At 50.2% G+C, this 26636-nt stretch overlaps 1 protein-coding gene across 1 annotated transcript; it reads left to right on the top strand.

Annotated features, from left to right (window-relative positions):
- The first annotated feature begins 5781 nt into the window (after positions 1–5781).
- On the top strand, positions 5782–7537 carry LOC103242719 (uncharacterized protein TMEM132E-DT). The gene is given in 3 exon segments (XM_008011018.3): positions 5782–5845; positions 5848–6172; positions 7447–7537. Coding segments are annotated over 3 exon segments (480 nt in total).
- Positions 7538–26636: the final 19099 nt, after the last annotated feature.

Here is a 26636-nt window from a genome sequence, read left to right as displayed (position 1 = left end):
CAGTAAGGGGGTCTCCCAAGGGCTGATGCTTACCCTGTCCTGCTGTGTTCCTCCTGCATCTCCAAAAGGGCTCAGGGCTTGGGCGATCGGGGATGGGGTGGGGTGTGTGGACACAACCCACAGGAGAAACTCAAGGTTGCTCGTCTGGGAATCATGGAGGTGAGGACACGTTTTGAGATAATGTATTCAGAATGACCCTGGACACTACATTTGTATCCTGTGAGACCATGTCATAGCATGTCACCTGAGACACTTGAATCTTGTATGTGCCCACTCAAGGGGCATGGCATGGGCCTACTCCATCCTTTTGCTCTCTTTGTGGTATCTCTGCCTATCTCCTCCCCTGCCCCTCTTCTACCCTGTACCCCAGAGCTCCCTTTTCAACTCATGCTGGGAGGGTCCCTCAATGCAGAGTTGTTCTCCTGCCCCATCCATTTCTTCTGGGCACCTGCTATGTGTCAAACACTGGAGAGCCATGCAAACACGTGGAAGACGTGGTCCTGCCCTAAATGCAAGAACAGGGGGATCAGGAGGATTGCACAGGTAAGCATGCCCATGTATACCCCTCACACAGCAGTCTATGGGGAAGAAGTGCTAGAAAAGTCGCACAAAGTACCAAAGAAGTCATGGAAAAAGTTCATTTATTTCTGTCGGGGCATGGGGACTGCTGGTGAGAAGCTAGGGGGTAATCTAGGGAGGCTCCCTAGAGGAGGTGACATTTGAACTCAGCTTTGAAGGTTAAGTAAGAATTTCTGGAGGCAGAGTAATCCAGATGGAGGGGCTGGTGAGTGCAAAAGCAGAAAGGCAGGAAAGTGAGAAAAAGCAATACCTCATGGGGCACATAGAGGATGGCGAGAGGCCAGTATCACGGAAGTGAAGATGTGGATTGGGACAAGATCATGAAGGGCTTTGGAGGCCAGGGCAATGAGTGTACCCTTGATCCTAGAGGCCGTGGGGAGTCAGTAATGGTTCCTGAGTAGGGAGCTGACATAATCAACTCTCTAACAGATTTATCCACCACACTGACCTCCAAACTCCTATTTGAACTAACAATGGGGCTGGGAGTCTCCCCAAAGATTCGATACAAGAAAGTGGTCTTCACAGATGTTCCCTGGAAGAAGCCTGGAGACTGGGAACAGTGTAGAGGTGCCCAGACACACCACTCTGCCTATCTCATGGGCTGAACTGGGCCCTGAAAAGGTAGTGGGGCTCCATTCACACATGGTCTCTGTCCAGGAGTCCTGGAAGAAACTGGGAAGGGGAGAGATGGACCAGAGACCATACTGCCTGTGGAAATGGGGAATGTGAGGGAGGCAGCCCAAGGTCACCCTGCCCGGTGGCACCAGAGTCAGAGTGAAACCCAGGCTACTTGGCTCTCAGTCTGGCCGTGTGGTCAGAACCCTGTGATCTCAGTTGCCTGCCAGGCACAGAAAACTGCAACTGTCCCTCTATCCCCCAGTATTTTAGAAAAGCCCAGGAACCCCAACCAAGAGTCAGCTCAAAGGGAGACTAAGTCCCTGTACCCTATTCTTAACAGAGGGAAGGGGTGGCTAGGTGGGCGTCAGGCAGCCCTGGAGGAGGAGGGCGGCCCAGAGGAGAGGGGTTTTTATTGTGGGGGATTTTTATCATACTGGCCTTACCCATCTGGGGGATCTCCGAAGTTTTAAGTATCTGCTGGCACCCTTCTCTGAGGCAGGGGAGACTGAGACATGGGATGGAGAAGAGAGTTCAGGACTCAGGGAAGGAGCTTGGAAATGGAGCCATATAGTCAGGAGGGGACACGTCTGCTCAGTGGGGCGATTCTGACCCTACCTCCTCAAATACCTTCTTTCTGCTCAGGCAGCCAAGGCCTCTGTCCTTATGTGTGCTGTTACTGTGTTAGGCACTGGCTGTGTGGAGAGACAGGGAATCAGTCCATGGCTCTGCCTCCACCAATCCAGGGCTACTGGGGCACACAGAGGGCACTGGTGCCTAAGGAAAAAAGGAGGCCAAGGCCAAGACCCAGGGAAGGCAGCCAGGACGCTAAGGCCCAGCTGGAACTGCGTCTTAGGAACAGGCAGGATTCTGGCAGGTGAGGAAGGGAAAGGGATCTTTAATTCCAGTCTCAGGGATCAGGAAGGTGGGCAGAGGCGCCCTAATGACAGAGTTTGAGCTGCCCATCAACAGCGTTTGAGGTGAGGCCGTGGTTGGGCTTTGGAAAGGGAATTCTGACAGCAAGATGTAAGAAGAGGGGAAGAAGCCACCTAGACTCAGGCCTGGGTTTCTGGGCTTCCTCCTACTGGGCAGGGAAACTCCCTGCCGGCCAGTGCTAGGTCACTAGTGCAGTCCATGCAGCTCCAGCGCGCAGACAGGCAGCCCACCTCCCTCTCCCCCAACCCTATTCTCAGCGTTGCACACAGAGCCTAGAGATTTCCGGTTCCCCGCTACGCTCCCACTTCCCCCTATCTCACCCTCGTCCCCCTGCTGGCACGCTGCTCTGCCCATTCCTCCCATAAAGAACTGAGGTTAGCTGTCTCTGGTGAACTGAACGCACAACAACCCCCCTGGAGTTACCTCAGCCGGGAATAACCAAGCCACCCATAGAGGGAGGTCCTCCTGCTCCCCTCCCCCCTCCTAGCCCCAGGACCCTACGATTCCGAGAGCCCCTTCCTTTTCTTATTCTTTCAACCTTGAGAATGCGCTTTGGTCAGGGTGAAAGAGGCCGCTGGTTAGAGATCTTGGGCACACTCCTGGCGAGCTTGGGCAGGCTCTTAGGGACTGGGCAGATCTGGGCAAGAGCTGAGCCCGGCACATCGAGGGCGCTCCACCAATGCAGACAGCCCACTGCCCCCTCCATCTAAGCGCCCTCCATCCTGCCTGAGGCTCAACCCTCAGCGTGAAGCACCGAAACACCCTCGCCCCCCAACCCCGCCACGCCTTGCTGGTTGAGAAAATGTATCCCAGGTCTGCTGGTTTCACGTTAGGAGGGAGCAGAGGGCCCCGCTTCTCCATTCTCCTCTCGGAGCTGTCTCCCTCCCACCTCGGTCTGCGCCCCTCGCCTCCTGGAGCGTCTCCAGCTTGCGGAAGGCCCGCTGCAGCCTCCTTCCGTCTGGTCTGAGTTCCCACTCTTGGGGGCTGTTCAAAGCCCCACTGCCCGCACCCGTATGCCCGCTATCCCACCGCCAAAGCGCACCAACCCCTGTCCCTCCTTCTCCCACCCGCTTTACCGCGGAGCCCGGGGTGAGCCTGGGGAGAAGACGCAACAGATTGCAGAATGCTAGAGCGCGGAGCCCGCTCCCTTCGCGCGCCGCCCGCGGCCCCGGCCTGTGCCGGTGCCCAGACCCCCGCCCTCCGGGCTCGCCTAAGCCGGCCATTTAGATGCAGCTCACAGGACCGTGGGCGTGCGAGCCGTGGCGACTGCCCGGCCCGGAGTCAGTCCACTTTCCTTCCCAAGGACCGCGGCAGGAAGCGAGGCGCCGGGCGGCGCGGCCCCGCACCGGCCTGCGCGCCCGGGGCGGGGAAAGACGCGATACCGGCGGATCCCAACAGCCCCCAGGCTGGCTGGCCGCAGGGGGAGACTGGGGCGGGGGGCGGCCGGGCCGCGATCGGGAGGATCTCTCGGATCCCTCTAGATTTCCGTGGGCGGACACGCCCCCAGACCCTCGGGTTCGAACCCTTCTTTATAACCCGGAGAGGACTGGAGCGACGCCCTCCCCCCACCCTTTCCTGGTGCCGGGCTCGGTCCCCTCAGCTGAGCTCGCCGGAGGACTCGGGGGCTGGTGGTAACTCGAGCTGCAGCCCGAGACGCCAAACCCGGAGTGGCGGCTGCGAGTCCAGGCGGTGTGGGTGCTCTTCTCCCCAGTCTTCCCCGTGCCCCCTCCAGTGGCGCCTGCCGCATCCTCACCCCGAGTCCGCGCCGCGACACTTACCGTGGGCGAGCAGCGCTGAGAGGCAGAGCAGGGCGGCGCCGCCGCGGCCCGACATCCCCGGGGCCATGGCTGAGGCGGGGGCGGGAGGGTCCGAGAGGGCAACAGTCGACGACGACTTGGCCCCAGGCTGGGCTTGGTCACATCCAACTCAGGGCGGCCGTGGCGCCCGGCTGTCTCAGATGCAGCTCCGGGGCCAGAGAGTGCAATTCGGGGACACTTTGCGGGGAGGGGGCGTCCCAGGCCCTGACGGCTACACCCTCGGAGCCGGTGGGGGCGCAGCTCCGGGCGGGAGGAGCCTCCACCTCCCCCAGCTGGTGCCCCCTGCAGGATCTGCGAGGCGCGGGGGGAGCCGCACGTGCAGTCCCGAGCCCGGTGGCCGCGGGCGTCCCGGAGGCTACCTAGAGCCCAGTGCTGAATCTCCCGGCCCCACGGCCCAGCTCGAATCCGAACTCACTCGAGGGTGCAGACTTCCAACGCAAGCCCCAATTTCCTCGGTTTTGGTAGTAACCCCACGTGGATAGAGCCGCTGTCTTCCTCCAAGCCCCTGCAGCAGCCCAGCGTAAAAATCCCAGGTCAGGTGCAAATGAATGCTGTCTTTCTCAAAGAAAGAGAAAATCCAGGGAACTTTAATCCATCTGGAGAAGGAAAAGTTTCCGTGCGGTGCTGAGACTGGCGACGCGGGTCGCCACCACCCTAGGCGACGCCCAGACCGGATGCCCGAGGCGGGCGGCCAGATGTTTGTCCCCTCTGCAAGCCTCGCTCCTCGACTCCAGCGCGCTTTCTCCAGTCTGGATCAGGGCCCGGGCTAGACACAGGCCAGGTCAGCGCCTCCTGCCCAGGCAGCCGCTCGGCAGTTGGGGCAAGGGTGGCGCGGCCAGAACGGGCTGCCCCATGTAGATGGGGCTTGGAGAAGCGAAGGAGCGAGAAAGCCGGCTAATGGCCCTGCCCCGAGCCCTTCCCGCCCAGGGCGTCGACTCCAGCTTGATGACCATAAACGCTGTAAGATGCAGAGGGGCTCCGGCAGCTCGCGGCAGCTTCGGGCCACCCCGCTCTCCGCTCAGGTCTCGCTGTCTCAGCAGAGGGGCGCGCTGCCCCGCCTCGCTCCTCGCCTTCGCTGGGGGAACCTGCACAAACCTTGAACTTTTCTGGGGTTCAGAGTCTCCGACGCCTCCTTCTCCCAGCCGCCCTCGCCCTGCCCCCGGACGCCCGCTCGCCCGTCGTCTCGGTGCTGCCGGGCATCGGCTCCCGCTCTCTCCGAGTCAGTTCGGGCGAGCGGATCGCCGCGCCAGTCCCGGCTGCAGGCGGTGAGAGGCGGGCGCGGCGCCAGGGGCCAGGGCAGCCGGCACCCGCGCAGCCTGCGGCCAGGGAAGCGGCAGCTGGTGCCTACGGGGCCGCGAGGAGAGGAGGTGCCGGCAGGGGAGCCGGCTCCCCATGGACGTGTGTGGGGGAAGAAAAAGAATCGAGGAGCAAAAAGGAAGAGGAGGTTGGGGGAGCCACAGTTGCACGAAGCAGCAACCGCCGCTGTCGCCGCCTCCTCGGCGCTCGCGCGGGCTGCTCCGCCGTAAATGACTCGAGAGAGACAAACACACTCGCGCTCGCCCGCCCTCCTCCTCCGTCCGGGATTCAGCGCCCACCCAGGCAGAAGCGGGCCCCGAGCTTGGCGCGCTCGCTCCCACCCCTCCCAGATTCCCCGTGGTCACGTGGGCCCGAAGCGCGCGGCCCACGGCTTGCGCGCCACGGAGACTCCCCCCACTCCTAGCTCCCCCTCCTCTGTCCACGTGTCCATTCCGCATTCCCAGCCTGGGGGCGCGCGCGGCTCCTTAATGAGACTCGGGCCAAGGGCCGACCTTGCGATTCCGCTCGCCCCTATTTTATGTTTGATTTTTCCTTCCCAACGCTGGCTAGCGCTGGGACCCGAATGGGGCCGGCCAGCTGCGGCAGCTGCGTTTCTCCAGGGTAGACGCCACCGCAGTCACTGATGTCCCTTTTCAAAGGATGCACGCTCCCCACCGGGCGCCGGAGGTGTTTTGCAGCCGCTCTGCCAGAGGCGCGGGTAGGGGGCACCCTACACCCATCCCCAGAGTCCGCTGGGCACAGGTTGGGAATCAGCCTCGCTGTTGTGCCCAGCTCCTCTCGGGCCGCGGGGGCTCTGGGACTCAGCTTCGTGCGGGATGGGTCCGGGACGCAGCTGTGGGAGACCTATTTATTCCGCTGCTGGGGAAGGAAGACGGAGAAGAGAAGGGGACAGTGCTTTCCTACAGGTTGTTTAGCAAGCCTTTAAAGAGGCATGAGGTGGGGGTGGGGAACTGCCCCTCTTGCATACTCACCCAGGCACCTGCTGACTAGGGGGAGGGGTGGCTGGAGTGATATTTGTTCCCCTATCAGGCCCTTTCCATTAGAGTGCAACCTAGATCAGACCCGACAAGTCAACCTTCACCCCTCATCTGTCAACCAGGCATCGGATTCATGGCAGTGATTTTATAGCTTCATTGGGTATCAGCCCCAATCCCCAGAGGGTGCATTTCAATTCCACACTACTCTGGAGGGACAGGGTCTTCAACCCCATGGGCATATCCCTACTGGGGAGGATATGGATCTTGAGGGTCACCCTTTTATACCTCTGCACTCAACTGGAGTGAGAGTGTGGGGCCAGATTAGAGCAAAGCCAGCTGGGGTGCTCAAACCCTACCCTCCATCTGCCTGACTCCATGCTAGCCCTCTTGACCCTGAGAGTTTCCTTTCATCCAGGACAGTGACATTTTGTTTTTGGAAAATGTGTTTGCATTTTTCCTGGAAGCCTTCCTCCTCCTTGGCTGCTGGCTGTTGCTGCCTTACTTGGTACTGGGGCCTGTAGAGGGCTGCTCTGGCCCTTCCCCCACCCCCACATCTGTCTGGAGTTGGGGGGGAGGTGCAGCCTGGGGAGAGCTGGCCAGCTCTTGGAGGCCCTGGGGATAAAAGGTGCTGGAGTCGTCAAAGAAGATGATTCTCATTAGGCTCCTAATGCCTGATGGCAATTAATGTCGCCCAAGGGCTTATTCACCAACCCACTGAGAAGCAAGCTAGCAATCAGGCTCTGTGTGGGGGAGAAAGGGAAGGATCCACCTCCCGAGGCAGGGGAGGGCTTCAGGAAGAGGAGGAAGGAAGCAGGGAGGGCCCTCCATCCCTGCCCAGCACCCTATCAGAAGGGACATGGAGCCTGAGCATGGCCAGAGGGAAGAGACGAGGTGCTTTACCGAGCCCAAGACACACCTCACTCTGTGTTGTGGATCAAATTTCCTTTCTCTTCAAATGTTCCCAGCTGATGCTGGGGTCTGAGGGGCAGCAATGTCACCCCTCTCTCAGCTGTCTGTGGAAACAGAACGGTGTTCTGGTCAGGGTGAGCAGGGACTCAGACATCGAATTCTTCTCTCTGCACCCCCATCTCACCCCACCCCACAGCTCTTATGTGATAGGAAAATAGACCTTCCTTCGAGATTGTTTCTCCTCCTTCCTCCCTCCCTCCCTTCCTCTCTGTCTCTGTCCCTCCCTTTCACAATAGTACGGTGCATATCTCCAACATCACAGGCATTGTAGGTACAACAGTGAGCAAAACAAAACTAGCTCTTGTCCTCATGGAACTTACTTTCTAGAAGGGAAGGCAGACACTAAGCTTCTAATTGCCTGCAATTGTGGTGTGATTTGGCATCATGCACTTTGCCCATCTTATGGAGAAGACTGAGGCCTGTGGTTGGAAAGGGTGAGGGAGCAGCCTGCTATCTTTAGAGAATACAATTTCAGCCCCAGGTTCTTCCTGTACCTCTGATATGGAGCTACCCTTCCTGGATCGAAGCCTTCTGCCAAGTCCATGGGCCTGATGATCATCTGACTCTCCAAATGCCAGATTTTCCTCCTCCTTGCCTCAGGGAAGTGAAGGGCAGCCGATAGCCCACCTGAGGAATAAAATATGACTCCAACCTCTAGTGCTCCATGGACCTGTCATTCTCAGCAGTGTAAATCCTATGGCTCAGAGAGAAGGCAGTTGGCACAAGGTAGACAGCCAGTTGTTTCAGCTATTCCAATCCTGCATGTCATGTACCTGGAAAGGGGTTCCATACATTCCCTCTGCCTTTCCTACTACCCCAGCAGACTGCCCTCAGCCTTACCTATGAGTCCTAGTTATGGATTCCCAACCAGTAATGCCACTGGAGCCTAGATAAGGGGAAGTCAGAGGAACCACCTCAACTAGAGCCCAGGCTGGAGAAAGGACCTGGCATGTGTGTACTGTTCCATCCCAGATGAGCACCTTATCAGCTTAAGGTGGTAGTGTCTCTGCTGTTTCCATTCTATTTGTGTCTTTCTGGACAGAGGATTGGCAATGGTTGGAGGTTATCTCAGTCACCAGTTCCCAGGTAATGCCTGGAACAGCCCTGTCCTCCTGCCAAGGAACCAGGCAGCAAGCGGGGGTTCTGTCCCAGGCCCCAGTGCCCTGCATGGATGCTTATCAAGGACCCATATATAAACTGACACCCACTTCCTCCCATGCCTGACCTGCCCTCATGATGGGCCAGGTGACATCTGTCCTTCAGCATGCCTCTGTTTTTCAAAATGCCTACCATCAGGAGACAATCAGACGAGCCAATGTGGAGCATCATGAAGACACGTTCCTGGGATCACCCTGGAATCCTACTCTGTCTCAGCTCAAGGGGGTTCTGAGATTTCCTAAGCTAGCCCTCTCATTTTACAGCTGCAAAAATGGAGGCCTGTTAATTCAGTCATTTTATGAAATCCTGTGAAATTTTTATTGAGCTCTAATTGTGTGTGAAGCATTATGGAATGCTTCTGTACTGGAATGCATAGGTTGAACAAGACAGATAAGACCCAGATGGCAGAAGTTCAAGAGCTTTCACAATCTATATAGAGAACCTAGAAATATTAATGGCTAATCTTAATGAGTATGTGCTTTTTATGTGCCAGTCACTGTGCCAGGCATTTTGCATGCATTATCTGAGTCCTCACTACAACCCTGTTAAGTAGATACTGTTATTATTACCATTTTCCAGATGAGAAAACTGAGGCTCAGTGAAGGTAAGTTTCTTGCCTAGGGTCATAGAGCTAGAAAGTAGCAGAATCACAACTAAAAACCACATCTATGTGATTCCAAAGCTCAGGTACGTAACCCATTTAGCCATTTTCACTGTGATATGCGAGGGCCCAGGATTTCATATATGACAAAGCTATCATTTCTGGGTGGACATGTTTATGGACAGTGGGGTACCAGGCATAAATAGGCCATTCAACACGGGAAGGGCAGTGTGTGAAGGAGGCCAGCACAGGGGCCCTGAGAGCACAGGCACCTCTGATGAGAAGGTAGTGTGCTTTCTGCAGTACTGTTCTGAGCAGCTCACCCTCTTGTTCCCCTTCCCCAGCACCCAGATTCACACCTATATGCTGTTGGACTTTCACCCCATTTAGTACACAGTTATGCATACACATGGCTATTGTAGCAATTGTCCAGCCTTCACCATGCAGCTGGGTTGCTTTGCCTTCCCCTGTAGGCTGAGCTCCCAGCTCAGATTCCAGGACCAATAGCGATATGTGGGGAAGGAGAATGTCAGCAGTGAAGGGCAGTGTGGCACGATGGCCAGCACATGGTTTTGCCAAGCAGAGACCTGGGTTCCAGTCCTAGAAGGCAAGGCAACTGTATCAGTTTGCTCATGCTGCTGTAACAAAATACCACAGACTGAGTGGCTTAAATGACAGAAGTTTTTTTTTCCCACCATTCTGGAGGCTGGAGTCCAAGATCAGAGTGCTGGCAGGGTTGGTTTCTCCTTAGGACTCTTTCCTTGGCTGGAAGATGGACACCTTCTTGCTGTGTTTTCACATATGGTCATTTTTCTGTGTTCATGAACCATGGTTTATCTTCCTCTTCTTATAAGGACACTAGCCATATTGGATTCAGGCCCCATGAAAATGGTTTCATTTTAACTTACTCACCTCTTTTAAAGACCTTACCTCCAAAGATGGTTGCATTCTGAGTTACTTGGGGTTGGAACTTCAGCATATGAATTTTGGAGGTAGAAGATATATTTGAGAGTAAAAAGGGGTTCTGTTAACCCATTTATGCCTGAGGTTGCAATTTTTTGAAGTTTTGCAATTGGATTTTGGCAATGACCTGGAGCAGTAAGATATAGATAATTCCCACATGCTTAGCATTCCAATAATGGAACACTGGGCATAAATGGGCTAAAATTACTTTGGAGCAGCAATCTTAAGTGGACCATTTAGGGCAAACTGGAACATATGGACACCCTAACATTCTGGCCCCATCACTCATTCTACAGCCTTCTTCTTTTAAACCACCACACCTCTCTGAGTCTCAGTTTCTTCATCTGTTGAATGGAGATAATCATACCAACTCCCTCAAGCAGGCACTTCAAAAATACTAGTAAATGTATACTGATTACCTGACTGTACTGAGCACCACTGCATGCTCTGTATAGGTTAACCATTGCTATTATTGAAACCAAACTGCTCAATAAGGTTTACAGGCCTATGTGATTTGACCCCTAGCTGCTTTTCCAAACTCATTTCTTCCCCATCCCCCCCTTCTATTTTATTACACTGGAGCCACAAAGGCCGCCCTGCAGTTATATATCAAGCACATTCCTGCCTCAGGGCCTTTGTACTTGTTTTTCCCTCCACCTGGAATGCTTTTCCCCTAACCCCTTGCTCCTTTACTTAATTCAGGTTTTTGCCCAACTGCCACTTCCTTGGAGATACCTTCCGAGGTATACGATGAGCTGATACAAAATAATGCAACTATTGTTCTACCTCCATTGCTTTATTTTTTTTAACGCCACTTTAATTGGCTTCATAGCAGTTGGTATTTTATTTTATAATATGCCTGTGTGTCTGTCTCTTCCGACAGAATGTAAGCTCCCCAAGGGCCAAGATTCTATATGAACTATTCACCAATGTATCCCCAGTGTCCAGAATGGTGCCTGGTATATGTGCTCAACAAAATAAACTGACTAGATTATTTATCCATATTCACTGACTTCAGTAACTGGGTCTTTGATTTTACCCAGTCCCGATAAATGGGTCTTGGGTCTGTGTTCCCATAAGGACCCTGCCTGGCACCTCACTTCCGTGATCTTCCAGAGCCTGGGAGCCCACAGCCCACACCCCTGATGCTTCTCTTGGCAGTCCCAACTCTTACTATGCCCTTTTACTTGCTGAGGCTGGAGTTCCTCCACCTGCCATGTCAGCCTTACCCTGACTGGTAGGGTTTGGGCTGGGACCTCAGAGCCCTGATTCTTCCCACCACTTCCCACCCCTATCAAATCCTGCAGGACAGAGGCATCTGCATCTCCTACCATTTCCCAACGTGACTCCTCTGCTCCAGCCAGGCCAAGCCGAACTCCCTGCCACCACCATCATGAGGAATGCTCCTCTTCATGCCAGCCTCATTCTTCCCTCCCCACCTTTGTTCCTGCTCTACCCAGCTTCCTTTGTGCTCTTCTCCACCAATTAAAATCTTGCCCATCTTCACATTTCAGCTCAGGGGTCTTCTTTATGAAGTTCGCAGACACATTGCAAAATGGTTATATGGCCTCATGGAAAAAAGGAACAAACAGATATTTTGGAGTCAGGCAGAGTTCAAGTTCTGACCACATTTCCTTCTGTTTAGTTTCTCTCTGCACCTTGAGTGCCTAGTCATCACTACACAGTAAATCCCCTCTGCAATGGGGTCATGTTCTCATTAAGATTATTGCTCAGAATCCACCCCCTTGCTATTTTTGTAATGAAGAAACCCAAGGCCCAGAGAGAGCTAGTGACAGGCCCAAGTCCACACATCCAGTTACTGGCACAAACAGGAATATAACCCCATGTAAGGATATGCCTGGCTCCCTGCCCCACAGTGTGCCCATTCCCAAACTTTCACTGCCTGGCTCAGCCCTGTCTTGGACTTGGAAACCCATCTTTTCTTTCCTCGAGAGAATGAGGCTCCTTGGGTAATTATTTCAGGGATTTGTCCCTGATGCAGTGTGGATGCTGGACTGAACCAGACCTTGGACTCCAATTCTATCAGTTGCATTTATGTACTCATCCAGTCATTCAGCCTCACCTTGGACATTTCTTCCTCTCTGAAACCTTCCCTGACACTGCCCACACCCCCAACCCTATTCAGTTCACCTGTAAGGCCCTGTGTCTCCCACATCTAAGCAGCTTTCAGATTATGTTGATTTGCTTGTCTCCTCCCATAAAGGGGAGACCCAGGAAGACAGGCACTATCTGCGTTGACCCTTGTCGTGTGCCCCTTGCCTGATGTCTGTTGAGTATTCAGTTAATGGCTATTGACTAAGTGAATTATTAATCACCTACTGTGTGTTTGGAGCTATGCTAGATGAACGAGATGGCCTCTGCCCTCAAGGAGTTTGCCACTGTGTGGGAGAGGGAAGTGGGCAGACATATAGGATTATGATGCCCAGTGGCAGTGGGTGCCCTGGAGGGAAGCACAGGAGCTGTGAGGCTGGAATGAGGGGCATCTACTTCAGCCTAGGACGTGGGTGCTGCAGGATATGGGAAAGCTTCTCGAAGGAGGTGACTTTGAGCTGCACTGAGGGAAGGACAAGCTGGTTTGGGGAAGTGGGGAGAAGAAAGGGAGGGAAGGAGGCTGCTGCAAGAACAGAAAACAACATTTTAAAGCCTGCATCCAGGGAGGACACAGTGTGATCAGGAGAGAGCGAGTGTTTCTGCATGGCTGGGGCATTTGAGAGCTGGGGCGAAATTAGGAAAGGGGCTGGAGAGGAAGAGGCCCATTGCCTCTGTGCCCAAAGATACCTGTCTGTGGTGACGTGCACGCTCGTGGTTACTATATTCAGTCATACAACTTCACACGTTTGGGGCCAAAGACACTGGGATGCTTACGAAGCATTTTATCAGTATGTTTGTGCATAGTCCCTAACCCCAACACCACACATTTGTGCACAGTCCCTGACCCCGACCCCACATTCATGGCCAACATTAGTTGGGCAACTCAACTCTCTGCAAAATGGGTAACCTTCTGTACGGGCTGCTTACAGATCTTTTTACTCCCATTTCCCTAGAATCTCTACCTTTAGTTCCTCTTCAGGCAGCACAGTTCCTCCAACCCCCACCCTGTGGCCAGCCCTGACTCTAGCTGTCCCCTTTCTCTTCCTCCCTCTGGCCCATGTGGACAGTAAGCTAGGACCACCCCGGGCACCCAGCCAAGGGAGGATTTGGACTTGAGCCATGCAGGCTGGGCTCTGCTGTCCCCTCCCCCTCTTTTCCTCCCCACCCCCATACAGCTTCATTTAATTCCAGGGCAAAGCACTTGCCTGATGCGAGCCAGAGAAAGATAGCAGGAGCCAGAGACAGAAATACAGAGACAAAGAGCGCAAGCACACTTTCTTTGCCACAGCCCAGCAGCTAAATGGCAGCAAACTGATATGGTTACAAACTCCTCAACTTCTTGTTTGTTGGCCAACTTGGCTGCCAGGTACAAGTGGGAGAGGAAGAGCTGGGGGCCCAACTTCTCTCCATGGCCTCCTGATCAACTGCCCGTGACCTCCCAGAGTTGTTGAGCCAGCTCTGCCTGGCTCCTGGGGTTGGCAGTGCCCAGGATTCCTGAACTGGGCAGGAGGGCCAATTGGGCCTGCTGGGAGGGTGAGAGAAGAAGCCAGGCATGCTGAGGACTGCAGAGGAAGCCAGGTCTGCTCTGAAGAGGGGAAGCCCTCACATCATAGACTTATATGGCCAGATGGGCCATTAGAGGCCATCCTGGTAACCTGTTAGCGTTACAGGGGGAATGTGAGGCCCACAGCAGTGGGTATGTTGCCTGATTTCACACAGGAGCTCATTTCAGAGTTGAGATCAAAACCCAGGTTCTCTTTCCAGATCCTTTAAGATGGGAATCCTGCTTCAAGTTTCCACCCCACCTCCCAGATCTAATTCTCAGCTCCCTTACGTCTTCCTCTTGCTAAAAACCCATCTATGGCTCCACACTGCCCACAGGATTAATCCCAAATTCCCCAGATTTGCATTTAGGGTTTGACACATACCTTCCAGCCCACCCTCCCCAGTTTTAGCCATTCTTCCCCAATCAGTCATGCCTTTCTCTGCTGCGGTGCCCTTTTGCTCTGCTGGAATGCCTGTTCCTCCTTCCCCATCTCTTCTTGGGGCCCTTCTGTAAAGTCTGCTTCATCCACCCCAGGTGGAATCAATCACTGTCGGCCTCATAGTTAAAGTCCATCTGATCTTCGTTTAGGCTTCCTCTCATTCACTTACAAAATCTGTAGGGACTAATGTGGTTTGGATGTTTGTCCCCTCATATCTCATGTTGAAATGTAATCTCCAGTGTTGGAGGTGGGGCCTGGTGGGAGGGGTCACAGGGGGCGGATTCTTCATGAATAGCTTGTTGCTGTCTTTGAGATCATGAGTGATTTCTTGCCAGATCTGAGTTACATGAGATCTGATTGTTTTAAGAGGGTGGCACCTCCCGCTTCTCTCTCTCTCTGGCTCCTGCTCTCACCATGTGATGTCTGCCCCTCCCTTTTGCCTTCTTCGATGATTGGAAGCTTTCTGAGGCCCTCACCAGAAACAGATGCCAATGCCATGCTTCCTGTGTAGCCTGCAGAGCCAGAAGCCAATTAAACCTCTTTTCTTTATAAATTACCCAGCCTCAGGTACTTCTTTATAGCAATGCAATAATTGATTAATAGAGGACACAGATTACATTTTGTTCATCTTTAAATCTTCCATAACATTGAACACAGCTGCACACGTGGAGTAAACGTTCCTAGACATTTACTGAACAAACGAACATATGGCAAAACAGGCAGTAATTCAGACACCATGGCCCTGCACTGTCTCAGGTACTTTCTATCCAAAGCCTCTTTGAAGCTTCTCTAGCATCTTGAGTGGTATGTAAATATTATCTACATTTAGAGAGGAGAAGCTGAGGCTCCCAGAGGGAAAGTCACTTGTTCAAGGTTATGTACCTAGAAACTGGCAGAGCTGGGATTTGATCTCAAGTCTGTTTGTTTTTAAAGCCTGTGTTCAATTCACCAGCTCACAGCACATCTGATTATAAATGCCGTCTGAGGTTGACCTTCCTGGGACTTCTTGTGTCCGCATCAACGTCCATCAGCAGGGGATCCTCAAGGGGATTCTGGGGGTACCTGCAGAGTGCTTTCCTCACTTGGAAATTCCCCTTCCCTCCCCAGGCCAAGTGAAGTAACGTTCTAGGCTTGCAGAACAGAACACAAAAATTAACCCTGGTCTTACAAGGGCCCTGTCCTCGTTTCCATCTCACCATCTGTCTCTCAGATACTCTCAGATGGTCACCAGGAGCTGTCATTGGGTGGTTCTGAACCCAAGTCCCAGAGCCAGGCTGCCTGAATTCAAATACCAACTCGGCTGTCTACTGTGTGACATTGAACAACTTACTTAACCTGTCTGTGCCTATTCCTCATCTGTAAAATGGAGGTATTAATAGCACATACCTTGTAATGTTGTAAAGCACTTTGGAGCAGTGACTGGCTCATGGTAAGTGCTCTGTGCATGTTTGCCATCATTGATATCCACATCATGTTCTTCCTCTGAGATGTAAGTCTCAAAGGGTTTGTTTTCTCTTCCTGAGAAGAGTCATCTCTGTTTCTTTCTGTGTGTTCTGGGTAGGCCTCTTAAATACTCTAGGCCTCCCTTGTAAGACAAGGAAGCAAAATTGGGCAGAAAGAACAGCTCCAAGGAAAGCCAAATCAAAGTGACTTTTGTGGTGACAAATGCTTAATAATAACTTTACAAATCCAGTTGAATTACTATGAATAACAACCCTTTTTTTTTTCGTATGGATACCGCGCCCGTCTCCCAGAGAGCACCCAGCTACAACCCTGAAATCCACCCAAAAGAATCATTACTGGGAAAACAAACTAAAAATAACCCCATAGGAAACAGTGCCAGCTCAGAAGCAGTTCTTTGGAGGTGGGGGCGTTCAAGGAACCTCTTCTGTTGCTTCTGGGATAATAGATTCTAATTTTTAAATCTGGAGTTGTCTTGGGGGTGAGTCCTGGTCCCTGCCCCTATAATCTAGTTCCCCATGTTGTCTTCAGTATGCTTCCTGGGCATCTGGCCTCTGTGCTACCTTCTGGTAGTCCAAAGAGGGGTGTGGCAGATTGGGGGCCCCACTCCTGGTCCCTGACGCTGACTTGGTTCTTACCGTGTGCGACCTGGGTTGCTCCCTTTCCCTGTCCTTTGAGTTGGACTCACCCAGAGTACACTGTCTTCCACTGAGGGTCTCAGTGTGTCAGACGTTCTGTGTTTCATATACATGACCTCACTTCCTTCTCAAGGTGGTTCCCACTCTCTTGGTAAAGAGAGGTGGCTCAGAGAGGTTGAGTCACTGGTTCAAGGACACACAGGAAGGAAAACACAGAGTTAGAATTTGAACCCAGGTCAGGCCTGTTTGATGTCAAAGATTACAAATGTTCCTCTAGGAAGTCCTGCATTGAGGGGCTCACCTTCCCCAGGCCCTCTATCGGGGGAGTGCAGGGGGGATACCCACGATGCAGCAGAGGCCAAGGTTCCCCTTCAAATGGAGTATCACAAGGCAAGTGCTGTGTCTCTGCATCCAGGGAGGGGCCATGTCTTCTCTGTGTCTCTCAGACTAGGCTCTCCCCAGGAAGGACTGTTTCCTCATCAGAAGGGAGGGTCCTTCTTTCCATCAGTCTGGAAGAAGCTCCACTGTTGAGGCATCTTCTCCCCTCTCAGTGTGTGGGCTGCCTCCGGGAAGGGTTGGATGTCCCCCATCAGGCAAGGGCACTCCCTGTGGGGGGCTGTCTCCCAGCTCTAACCAGGTTCCATCAGCCCTGTCCTTGGTCTTCCTTTTCCCACTGATCACCACCTGGGACTCCAGAGTTCCCAGCTGAATGCTGACAGCTGACTAATGGGAAGGGCAGCAGGATAAACACGGGGCTCCCCTTGGCGGGGACTCAGGCTGTTTCTTTCCTCCAGCAGAGATGAATGCTTGTCCCTGGGAAGGATGATGACTTTTCTACCTGAGAGTGCTACTGCTGCAGTTCCCTTTGATTGAAATGTGTCCCTGTGGTGATGAGGCGGCTCTGGGGACTGGTGGCTGCTAGTTTCTGCTGCCTGGCCCATAGGCTCTGTCCATCTACAGAAGATAGATGACGTTATTCCAAGCTGAGATGATGCAACAAAGGTCAGAGTGAAACGTTTAATTGGAATGTCAGGGGCTGGGGCCTGGCTCCGCTGAGAGTGATTGATTCCCAAGCAGTCCTTATCAAAGATGCAGCCATGGCGGGGAGAGGCAGTGCAGAGGAGGCCAGGACAGTAGGAGGCTGTCAGCCCCTGTCCCCTTGTGCACTGAGGCCACTCAGTAGGCTTCTGCATCTGTCAGAGGCTATGCCTTCTGCAAAAGGGAGACCGAGGCACAACAGATGGGAGGCATTACCAGGATGAGGACACTGGAGCTCCGAACTTCAGCCTTCAGTTCTGTTTGACAGCTCTGTTTCTCTCCTGCTCTTAATCCCTTCTAATCACCTGACTGGTCCTGATCCTTTCTCTGTGCTAAAGAGAGGGCTATGGGAAGAAGCACTAGTTGCCCCATGACACAGAGAACACTGCCCATCCTACAGCTGCACTCCTCTGTCTCCAGCCTGCTGTGGACTGGAAGGGTGTCATCAGAGGTTGGAAGCCACTGACCCTGCATCTATGCATGGTAGGAAACTGTTCTCATAGTCTCCAGAGCCTAAGGGATCACTCCCATGTTGGGGAAACTGAGGCTGAGAATTGGGTTTGCTGCCACCTTATGAGCAACCCTCTTACATCCCATAGTGGCCTTGCTGCAGAAGTCAACGAAGAACTGGGTATGGGCAGCAGCAAGAGCTCTGGCTGTCCTGTATTAGAAAGCTGGTTGCAGGGCGGTGCCGAATGGAAGGAGGCCGAGGCAGGGAAACATAAAGTGTTCCAGGTATAAATAGCTATGGTGACTGTGTGTGCTCTCCTTTCTTGGGTGTAGGAGTGAGTCCAGGGAAAGAACAGGCTGGGGAGGTGGCCAGGGGAGAGCAGCTGAGGCTGCAGAGAGGGAGGTGACACACATGGGCTCAGCATAGAGTGACACCTACAAGGAAGGGGCTGAGGAGATGGGAAGACTGAAGGGTCTGGAGCTTGGATCAGGGAATTGGGGTAACTTGGAGGAGAAGGTGTTATTGGAGGCCTAGGCTGGTATGGGATGGGGAGAAGTTCTTCGGTATGAGGTGGAAGGAGTGCTGATGTCTCCCAAGTATGCTCACTGTTTTATATGTCATTCTCAGAAGGCTGGACCCAGGGCATTACATTTTCTTTTTGTGAACACGATCACTATCATCACTATTGTCTTCCTCATCTCAACTCTCATCACCACCATCACCATTGTCACCATTATTACCAGCATCACCACCACCATCACAAACATCACCATTATCACCACCGTCATCACCAACATTACCATCATCATAACTCTCATCACCATCATCACCACCATCATCACAGTTCTCACCCCCATCATCACAAACATCATCATTGTCACCATCATCGTAACTCTCATTACCAACATCACCATTATCATTGCCATCGTCACTAACGTTGTGATTACCCTCTCATAATAACTCTCATCACCCTTGTTACTGTCATCACCAACATCACCACCATCATCACAACTGTTGTCACTACCATCACCATCATCACCACCATCATCAGCCTTAACATCAACATCATCATAACTGTCACCACCATCATCACAACTCTCATCATCAGCATCATCATTCTCATTACCACCACCATCGCCATCATCACCACTATCATTGCTATCACTACCATCACTATCATTATCATTATCAGTCATCAGTCATTGTCCTTGTCCTGCCCTCCATTCCTGCTTGATGCTTTACAATTTATTCCAAAATACTTCCACATCCTTTCTCTAATAAGAAATTAATCAGAGACCTTTGAAACAGGCAGGATTGCTCTAGTTATCTCCATTTCACAGGAGAGGAAACTGAGGCTCAGAGATGGTAAGTGCCATGCTTGAGGTTAAGCAGCATGTTCACTTACTCTTACTAGAACTGAGTTCTTATCTACTCGTTCAAGGTTCTTGCTACTGCACCTAGCTGCTATAGAATCTCCATTGCCTTCCTTATTCTGTTCCTCCCCTTTCTACTTGGCACAAGTACAAACTGGCATGGAAAACTCTAGTTTTGATAAAACAAGAGAGGCTTTAGTCATAGTAGTACAAAACTGGATGCATGCTCATGGGTAAGTCCCTTCCTACTGTTGGGCTCCAATGTCCTCATTTTCACAGGTACCGGTTTGGGCCTGATAAAGTCCAAAGGCTCTTTCTACTCTGCTAGTCTATAATGGTGCCACAGAAAAAGAGTCATATAAACAGAGAAAAAAATAGAAAAAGACAGTGCGACAGAGACATAGACACACACAGACCAAGGCAGAGACCCAGAGAGACCTAGGAAGACGTAGACGAAAGACTCATTAAGATCCAGGAAGATACAGAGAGAAATAGAGACAGAAAGCGGCCAAGAGACAGGGTACATGTCAGAGAGGAGATTTAAGAGGCAAAAAGCCCAGAGAGGAAAAGAAAGTCTTTGAGCAGGACTAAGGGACAACTGATCTGTGTGGTGGTCTCTGCTCAGGATCCCCACCCAGAGTTCTCCAGGGAGAACTGGCTAAAACATGGACAGAGAGTGCAGCCTGGAGGTATTTCTGAAAGGTTTTGGCTGAATTTGCAACCTCTATGTGTGTATTGTATGTGCATGCTTGTCTGTATGTTTGAATTGTGGGCTTCAGAATGCTTCTTTTTTTTCAGGGACCAGAATGGGTGTTAGGGCCTCCTATCATGGATTTCTACCTCCCTACCACCTAGTTTTCACAGTGGGAGGCTTGCTGATTTGGCTGTCTCTGTCCTTGCACGTTAGTCCAGAAAAATAGGATGTGGAGGAAGTGGGGTGACAGGTTTAGGCTGCATTCATAAAGGAGCTGTGGTAGGGGCTCCCAATTGTTTGTAGGAAGTTAGAAATGGCTTCTTCCCTTCTGCGAGGTGGGGAGGCTTTCAGCCACAGAAGCTGTGCGGCACTGGATTAGAGATTGGGCTCAAGTTCAGCTTGGACTCTCATACAACGACTTTGAGCAAGACTCTTCCTCCTTGTCTGCATGAAGAAGTGGGAATGAGTGAGCTCTGCCTCCCATGAGTCTGGGAAATAAAATTTCTTTAGTGACTAGCTCCCATTAGTGCACTTTGTGCCCCAGAGCCTCTGATTTATGGGCAGAAGGGCTAGGGCTACCTCCTCCATGAATGTTCTGGCCCACACTGCCAAGCACTTAGAGCATCTTCCCATCATCAGTTTAATTCAAAAATCTAGCTTTATCACTTTCCTCTTTAGAATCCATCCATGGATTCCTATTGCCCTCAGAATAAAGTCCAAGTGCTTCCTCTAAGGCCCTGTAGACCTGCTGCAGCACTAGACCTGGAAGTGGCTGAGCTACTCAAACCCCTCTGTTTCCCTTATCCATCTCATCTGTGCAAATTCCATAGTGAAAGGGCAGCCATGGGCCTCCCTGGGTTTCAGCTGGCTGGACCTGGGGTAGACTTAACTCAAGACCAGGCAACCCAAGGGTCCAGAATGACTAGAGTTTATGGAAGAGTACAGAAAAATGAGGAAGAGTCAGGGCCTTAAGAGGTCATGGCCAGCACAAGTTAAGGGGAGGCATAAGCCAAAAGAAAACAGAAGATGCAAGGTAAAAGGAAAGGACCTCCCATTTTTGGCAGGTTTTGTTGAACCTGGACTTGGGGAAGGGAGTCCCCAGGGATCCTAGAGATCCCTTACTCCTTGGTGAGACACACACACTTGTCCTGTCAATGTGCCCCCATTAGTAGAGGGAATCTATTCTCAGGACATAGTGAAGTGACACTGAAATACTTGTCCCCTGCTTACTTTTGCACTTAGTTACCCCCACTCACTCCTTTCCTTCAATTCTGCACCTGATGCTTTAGCCACAGATGGCTGTGCTCTCTGAATGTGCTGTGATGTTGAGCGGCTCTGCACTTGCTGTTCCCTTTGCCTGGAATGCCACCTGCCACCTGTTCCCAGGATGCTTACCTTTCAAGTTGGCTTCTCTGGGAGGTTTTTCTAACCACTTCCAGCCTCAACTACCAAGTCGATTACTCCCTCTTTTGCCCCCGTATGTCCCTGCAGTTGCTTCACAGTGCTTGGTCCATGTCTGTCTTTCCCTTTAGACTGAGAACTTGCCAAGGACTGAGACCATGTCCTTCATTTTTGTATCCCCAGTTCCTGGCACAGGGTCTGCTAGAGAAAGGATATTAAAGTTGTGTTGAACAAATGGATGTCTTTAAATGTTCATGCAATTACACGGGGAATGTGGGAGGAAGACCAGGTTGGGGTGGACTGGGAGAGAAGATGAGTTAGGTTTGCACAGGCTGAACTTGGTGTGTCTGTGGACTTGGACATGGAAATACCCAAGAGGCAAGGAGAATATGAGCTGGGAGCTTGAGAGAGAAGTTTGGGGCAGAGAGCAATTTGGGAGCTGCACACTTATGGGTGGCAGTTGGAGATATGGGGGTGTAAACATGTGCTTGGGAGAAAGAAGAGAGAAGATAAGGAGGCTGAGGAAGTATGGGCTTGAGGAAAGCAGACCCCCACCCCTTCTTCTCCACCCACCTGAGCTGGGGGTGCCCACCTATCATTCTGGGCTCAGAGGCAGCCATAGCTTGGGGGAGAGGCAGATTCTTAGGATGAGGGTACCTGTGCTACTTTGGAACATCTCTTCTTCATCAAGTCCCTAGGTTTGGGGGGATAATTGTTTTCCTCATTAATGAGCATGCATATAAACCACTGAAGTTTTCCTTGGCTCACTCCTTTGCCAGGTAGCCATCACTTCCCTCTCTCCTTCCATGGGTAAGGGATGTGCCAGCATCACTGCAAGGCATGACAGGACTGCAGACACCTGATGACAGTAGGAGGCCGACAGGGTGGGATAGACTGAGAGGTGGGCAAGGCCAGGCTCAGAGGCTGGGGCCAGGGTGGAGGATAGGTGTCTTAATCCTTGGAGAAGAATAGCCATCATTTCTAAAGCATCCAGCATGTGCCAGGCATGGTGTCTAGCACAATATAGGTGCTATCTCCTTGACATCTTTTTTGGTAGAGGACTTACCCTGTTTTGCAGATGAGGAAACTGAGACTCAAAAGAGGATATAACCATCCACGGTTACACAGAATTGTTGCAAAACCAGCTTCCAAATTCAGATCCCTAGGACTCCATAGTCCATGTCTTCCCTGGAACATTACCCTGGGAGGGAAGTTTTCTCGGAACCAGGTGTGCTTGCCACAGAAGGCAGATCCACCCCAGCAGCTCTGGCTGCAGAGCATAGCACTCCCCTTGTGTCGGGCCATAGCTGCTGCTTCTTTCCTCCTTGTGGCCATCACAAGGAGGAAAATGGAGATAATCATAGTGCCAATCTCATATGAGTGTTATGTATATGAAATGTGATAATATACATGAAAGCATTGAAAACAATGTTAGGCTCTTGTAAGTGCTAAATAAGTATCTGCTGTTATATATCATTGCTGTCATCATCACCATCATCATCATCAACATAATCGCCACCATCATCGCTATCATTATCATCGTGATCATCATCACCATGACTACCACCATCACCACCACCATCATCATCACCACTATCATTACCATCATCAGTATCATCATTATCAACATAATTATCACCATCATCATCACCATCATCATCACTACCATCACTGTCATCACCATCATCACCATTATTGTCATCATCACCACCATTATCCCCACCACTGCCATCTTTATTATCATTCTTATGGTTCTGGACATATTGCTTCAACTCTCTGGGCCTCAATTTCCTTGTCTGTGAAATAGGAACAGTAAATATTTGCAAGCCATATAATAATGATAGAGTTAATGAGTGCATATCACGTGCTTGACACCATTCTGAGTTCATTATTCATTATCTCATTTAATTCTCATGAGCGCCTCCAAGATCAAATTATAAAAGCAGAACTGGGATTCTAATCCAGGCCATCTGACTCCAGAGTAAGTCTTTTAATTACTACCATATAAACTTTATACTTATAGTCTCAAGCCTCCTAAGTGGTGATAATTGGCATATGCAAGGTAGCATGTAATGCTGCAAGATGTTTCTGGGGCCTTTGATAAGTAAACTGACATGTGAGCTATGTGAGTTTATAAGTGTTAAATGTCTGTGTGTGCGCACTTATGTATGAGTGTGACATGCTATTTAAAGTATATGCAGTCATACGTTGCTTAGTGATGAAGATACATTCTGAAACACGCAAAGTTAAGTGACTTCGTTGTTGCGCATACATCGTGGAGTGTACTTACAGAAACCTCAATGGTATAGCCTACTACACAACTAGGCTATACAGTATGACGTCTTGTTCCTAGGCTACAAACCTGCACAGCATATTACCATGCTGCATACGGTAGGCAACTTAAACACAATGGTATTTGTGTATGTAAACATATTCAAATGTAGATAAAGGGTACAATAAAAATACAGTATGAAAGATAGAGAATGGCACACCTGTATGGAATATTTAGCATGAATGGCATGTGGAGGACTGGAAGCTGATCTGGGTAAGTCAATCAGTGAATGGTGAGTGGACGTAAAGGCCTAGGATGGTACTGTACAGTACTGTAGACTTTATAAATACTGTACATTTAGGCTACATTAAGTTTATTAAAAATATTTTTTCTTCACTAATAAACTAACCTTAGCTTACTGTAACTTCTTTAGTTTGTAAACTCTTTTTAATTTTTTTAACTTTCAGACTCTTGTAATAACAGCTTAAAACACAAATGTTGTACAGCTGTACAAAATATCTTCTTTCTTTATATCCTTAATCTATAAGAGATTTTCTGTTTAAAAATTTTTAATTCTTTTTTACTTTGTAAACTTTTTTATTAAAAATGAAGACACAAACACAAACATTAGCCTGGGCCTACACAGGGTCAGGATCATCAATACCACTGTCTTCCACCTCCACATCTTGTTGCACTGAAAGGTCTTCAAGGGCAGTAGCGTGCATAGAGCTGTCATCTCCTGTGATAATGATGCTTTCTTCTGGAATCCCTCCTGAAGGACCTGCCTGAGGCTGTTCCTGAGGTAGTGTCACTCTTTTCAGAATCATGTCCATGGTGGTTTGCTTGGTTGTTTTCTTTTTTCATCATAGATTTGCTTGTAAGCAGATAATGCACCATGAACATTCTTCTCTATTAATGCAAACCTTTTAGTGTTGGGGTCTACGTTTTCAGACCTTTTAAGGAGCTTGTCGCGGTCTGCAAAAGCTTCTGCTAAGCTGCTCACTGTGAATTTTCTTAAGTGTTCTTTTTCTTCTCCTGCAGTTTCCCTTTTTCTTGCCTCTTCTTCAGCTATACAATCCTGTTCCAGTTCCAACCACTCCTCCTTAGTCAATTCTTCATGAACCACCTCTAAGAGCTCCTCAATGTCATCCTCATCCACACCCAGGTTGAAGTTGTTTGCCATCTCAACCACAGTCTTGTTGTTTTTTAATCTCCTTATCCTTGGAAAATCCTTTGAAGCTTGGATAAACCTCTCGAGTGTCTTCCTCCAGATGCCATTCATACACTCATTGATGACATCACTTAAGCCCAAGCAAGGTTCACGATGCAAAGATGTAATTTTTCCAGAATTGCATCAGTGTCTTCTAAGTGCCTTCCTTAGTTGTAGCAATAGCCTGAAGAAGGATCTTTCCTGAGCAGTAGATCTTACAAGCTGCTATAATTCCTTTCTCCATTGGTTGGATCAAAGAGGTGGGGTTTGGAGACAGAAAGACCACATTGATATTGAAATGAAGATCACCAATAGAAGAGGGATGTGTAGGAGCATTATCAACAATAAGCAAAATCTTGAAAGGTATGTTATTCTCCAAACAGCATTTCTCCATTTTGCTGGCGTAGCAACTCAAGGGGGCATCTTGGAAGAGGAGCTGGGTCATCCATGACTTACTATTGTTCTTGAAGTACACTGGCCGTGTGTGCTTATTGATATGCTTGAAGTTCTGGGATTCTCACTGTCCCAGATCACAAAGAGTTTCAATTTATGGCCTGTAACATTGCCCCCAAGCAAGACTGTCATCCTGTCCTTAAAAGTCTTGAAATCTGGCATTGACTTGACCTTCTTATGCCTTTCAGGCATCCGTTTCCAGAATAGGCAGCTTTCATCCATATTGAAGATTTGCTCTGGCAAGTAATTTTCCTCCATGATCAGCTTGCTAGAGTTTTCAAAAATTCTTCAGCTGCCATCACATCAGCACTTGCAAACTCACCACTCACTTTCACAGAATGTAATAAATAATGATTCTTGAATCATTTAACCCACCCAGGGCTAACAGTAAATTCAACATCATAGTTGGGTTCAGCATCTTCTTTCAACATCACAACATTTTTGCTTTGGCCGTGATCATTATGGTGCTGGGAGGGATAAGCTTCTGTATCTAGTCTTCAAATCAATTCATTAGAAATTTCTGTCTATCTGATATGGGCCCCTTTGGAACTTTTGCTAGTATCATTGCCTTCAATGAAGCAAATTCTTTAACAGCTTCAGTCACTTTGATCTTGTTCTTCCAGATCGTAGCTATGGTGGAATGGCACCTGCCTGACTGGTGAGCAGTACCCGTCACTGATTCTCCACCTTCATAGTCTTTAATCACTTTCAATTTGTTTCAGGACAATCACTTGATGTGGCCTCTTACTGGCAACATTAGCAGTGGATTTTGTTCACGTTGGGGCTATAATTAACAAAACATTGTGAGATTAAATCAAGCACAAGAGAAAACAGTGCAATCAAGAAGTGCAGTAAACACGAGATATATGAGGCTGCTGCTGGAGTAACACGACATACTGTTTTACAGTAAGTTTTTTTTTAATAAGTAGAGGAGTACACTCAAATGATAAGAAGTATGATACAGTAAATAGGTAAACCATCAACATAGTCCTCTATTATCATTATCAAATATTATGTACTATACATAATTGTATATGCTAGACTTTTATACAATTGGTAGTGCAGTAGGTTTGTTTACAGCAGCATCATTGCAAACATGTGAGTAGTGCACTGTGCTACATTACATCACTAGGCGATAGGAAATTTTCAGCTCCATTATAATCTTATACACCCTCAAATATGCAGGCTGTTGTTGATTGAAACATCATTACTTGGAGGATGACTGTATTTGATTCCTGTTCGAGATCTGGCAGGCTTTCTGTGTATGTACTGGCTCACCTGTAATATTGTTTAATCTGTGATTATTGGTCTCTGTGTGTTTCAGTGTAAGTCATACACACATTTGTGGGTGTGATGCCATGTGAACCAAATGTGTGAGTTACCATGTGAGATGTATGAGTCACTGTGGATGTATTTGTAATGATATGTGAGCTATATGGTCTGGTTGGGTATGTGATACAGTGTGGCTGGTGTGTGTGTGTGTGTGTGTGTGTGTGTGTATGTGAGAGAGAGAGAGAGAGAGAGAGAGAGCTGGCATGCAGGGTACTATCCGCACTGTCTGGCTGTGAGTCTGTGGTGTGTATCTGGGTGCTGTGAGTATGTGTTCACTTGTGCAT

Source organism: Chlorocebus sabaeus, chromosome 16 (genome assembly GCF_047675955.1).
Source record: "Chlorocebus sabaeus isolate Y175 chromosome 16, mChlSab1.0.hap1, whole genome shotgun sequence".
NCBI lineage: Eukaryota > Metazoa > Chordata > Mammalia > Primates > Cercopithecidae > Chlorocebus > Chlorocebus sabaeus.
This window is presented reverse-complemented; position numbering and strand designations above follow the sequence as displayed.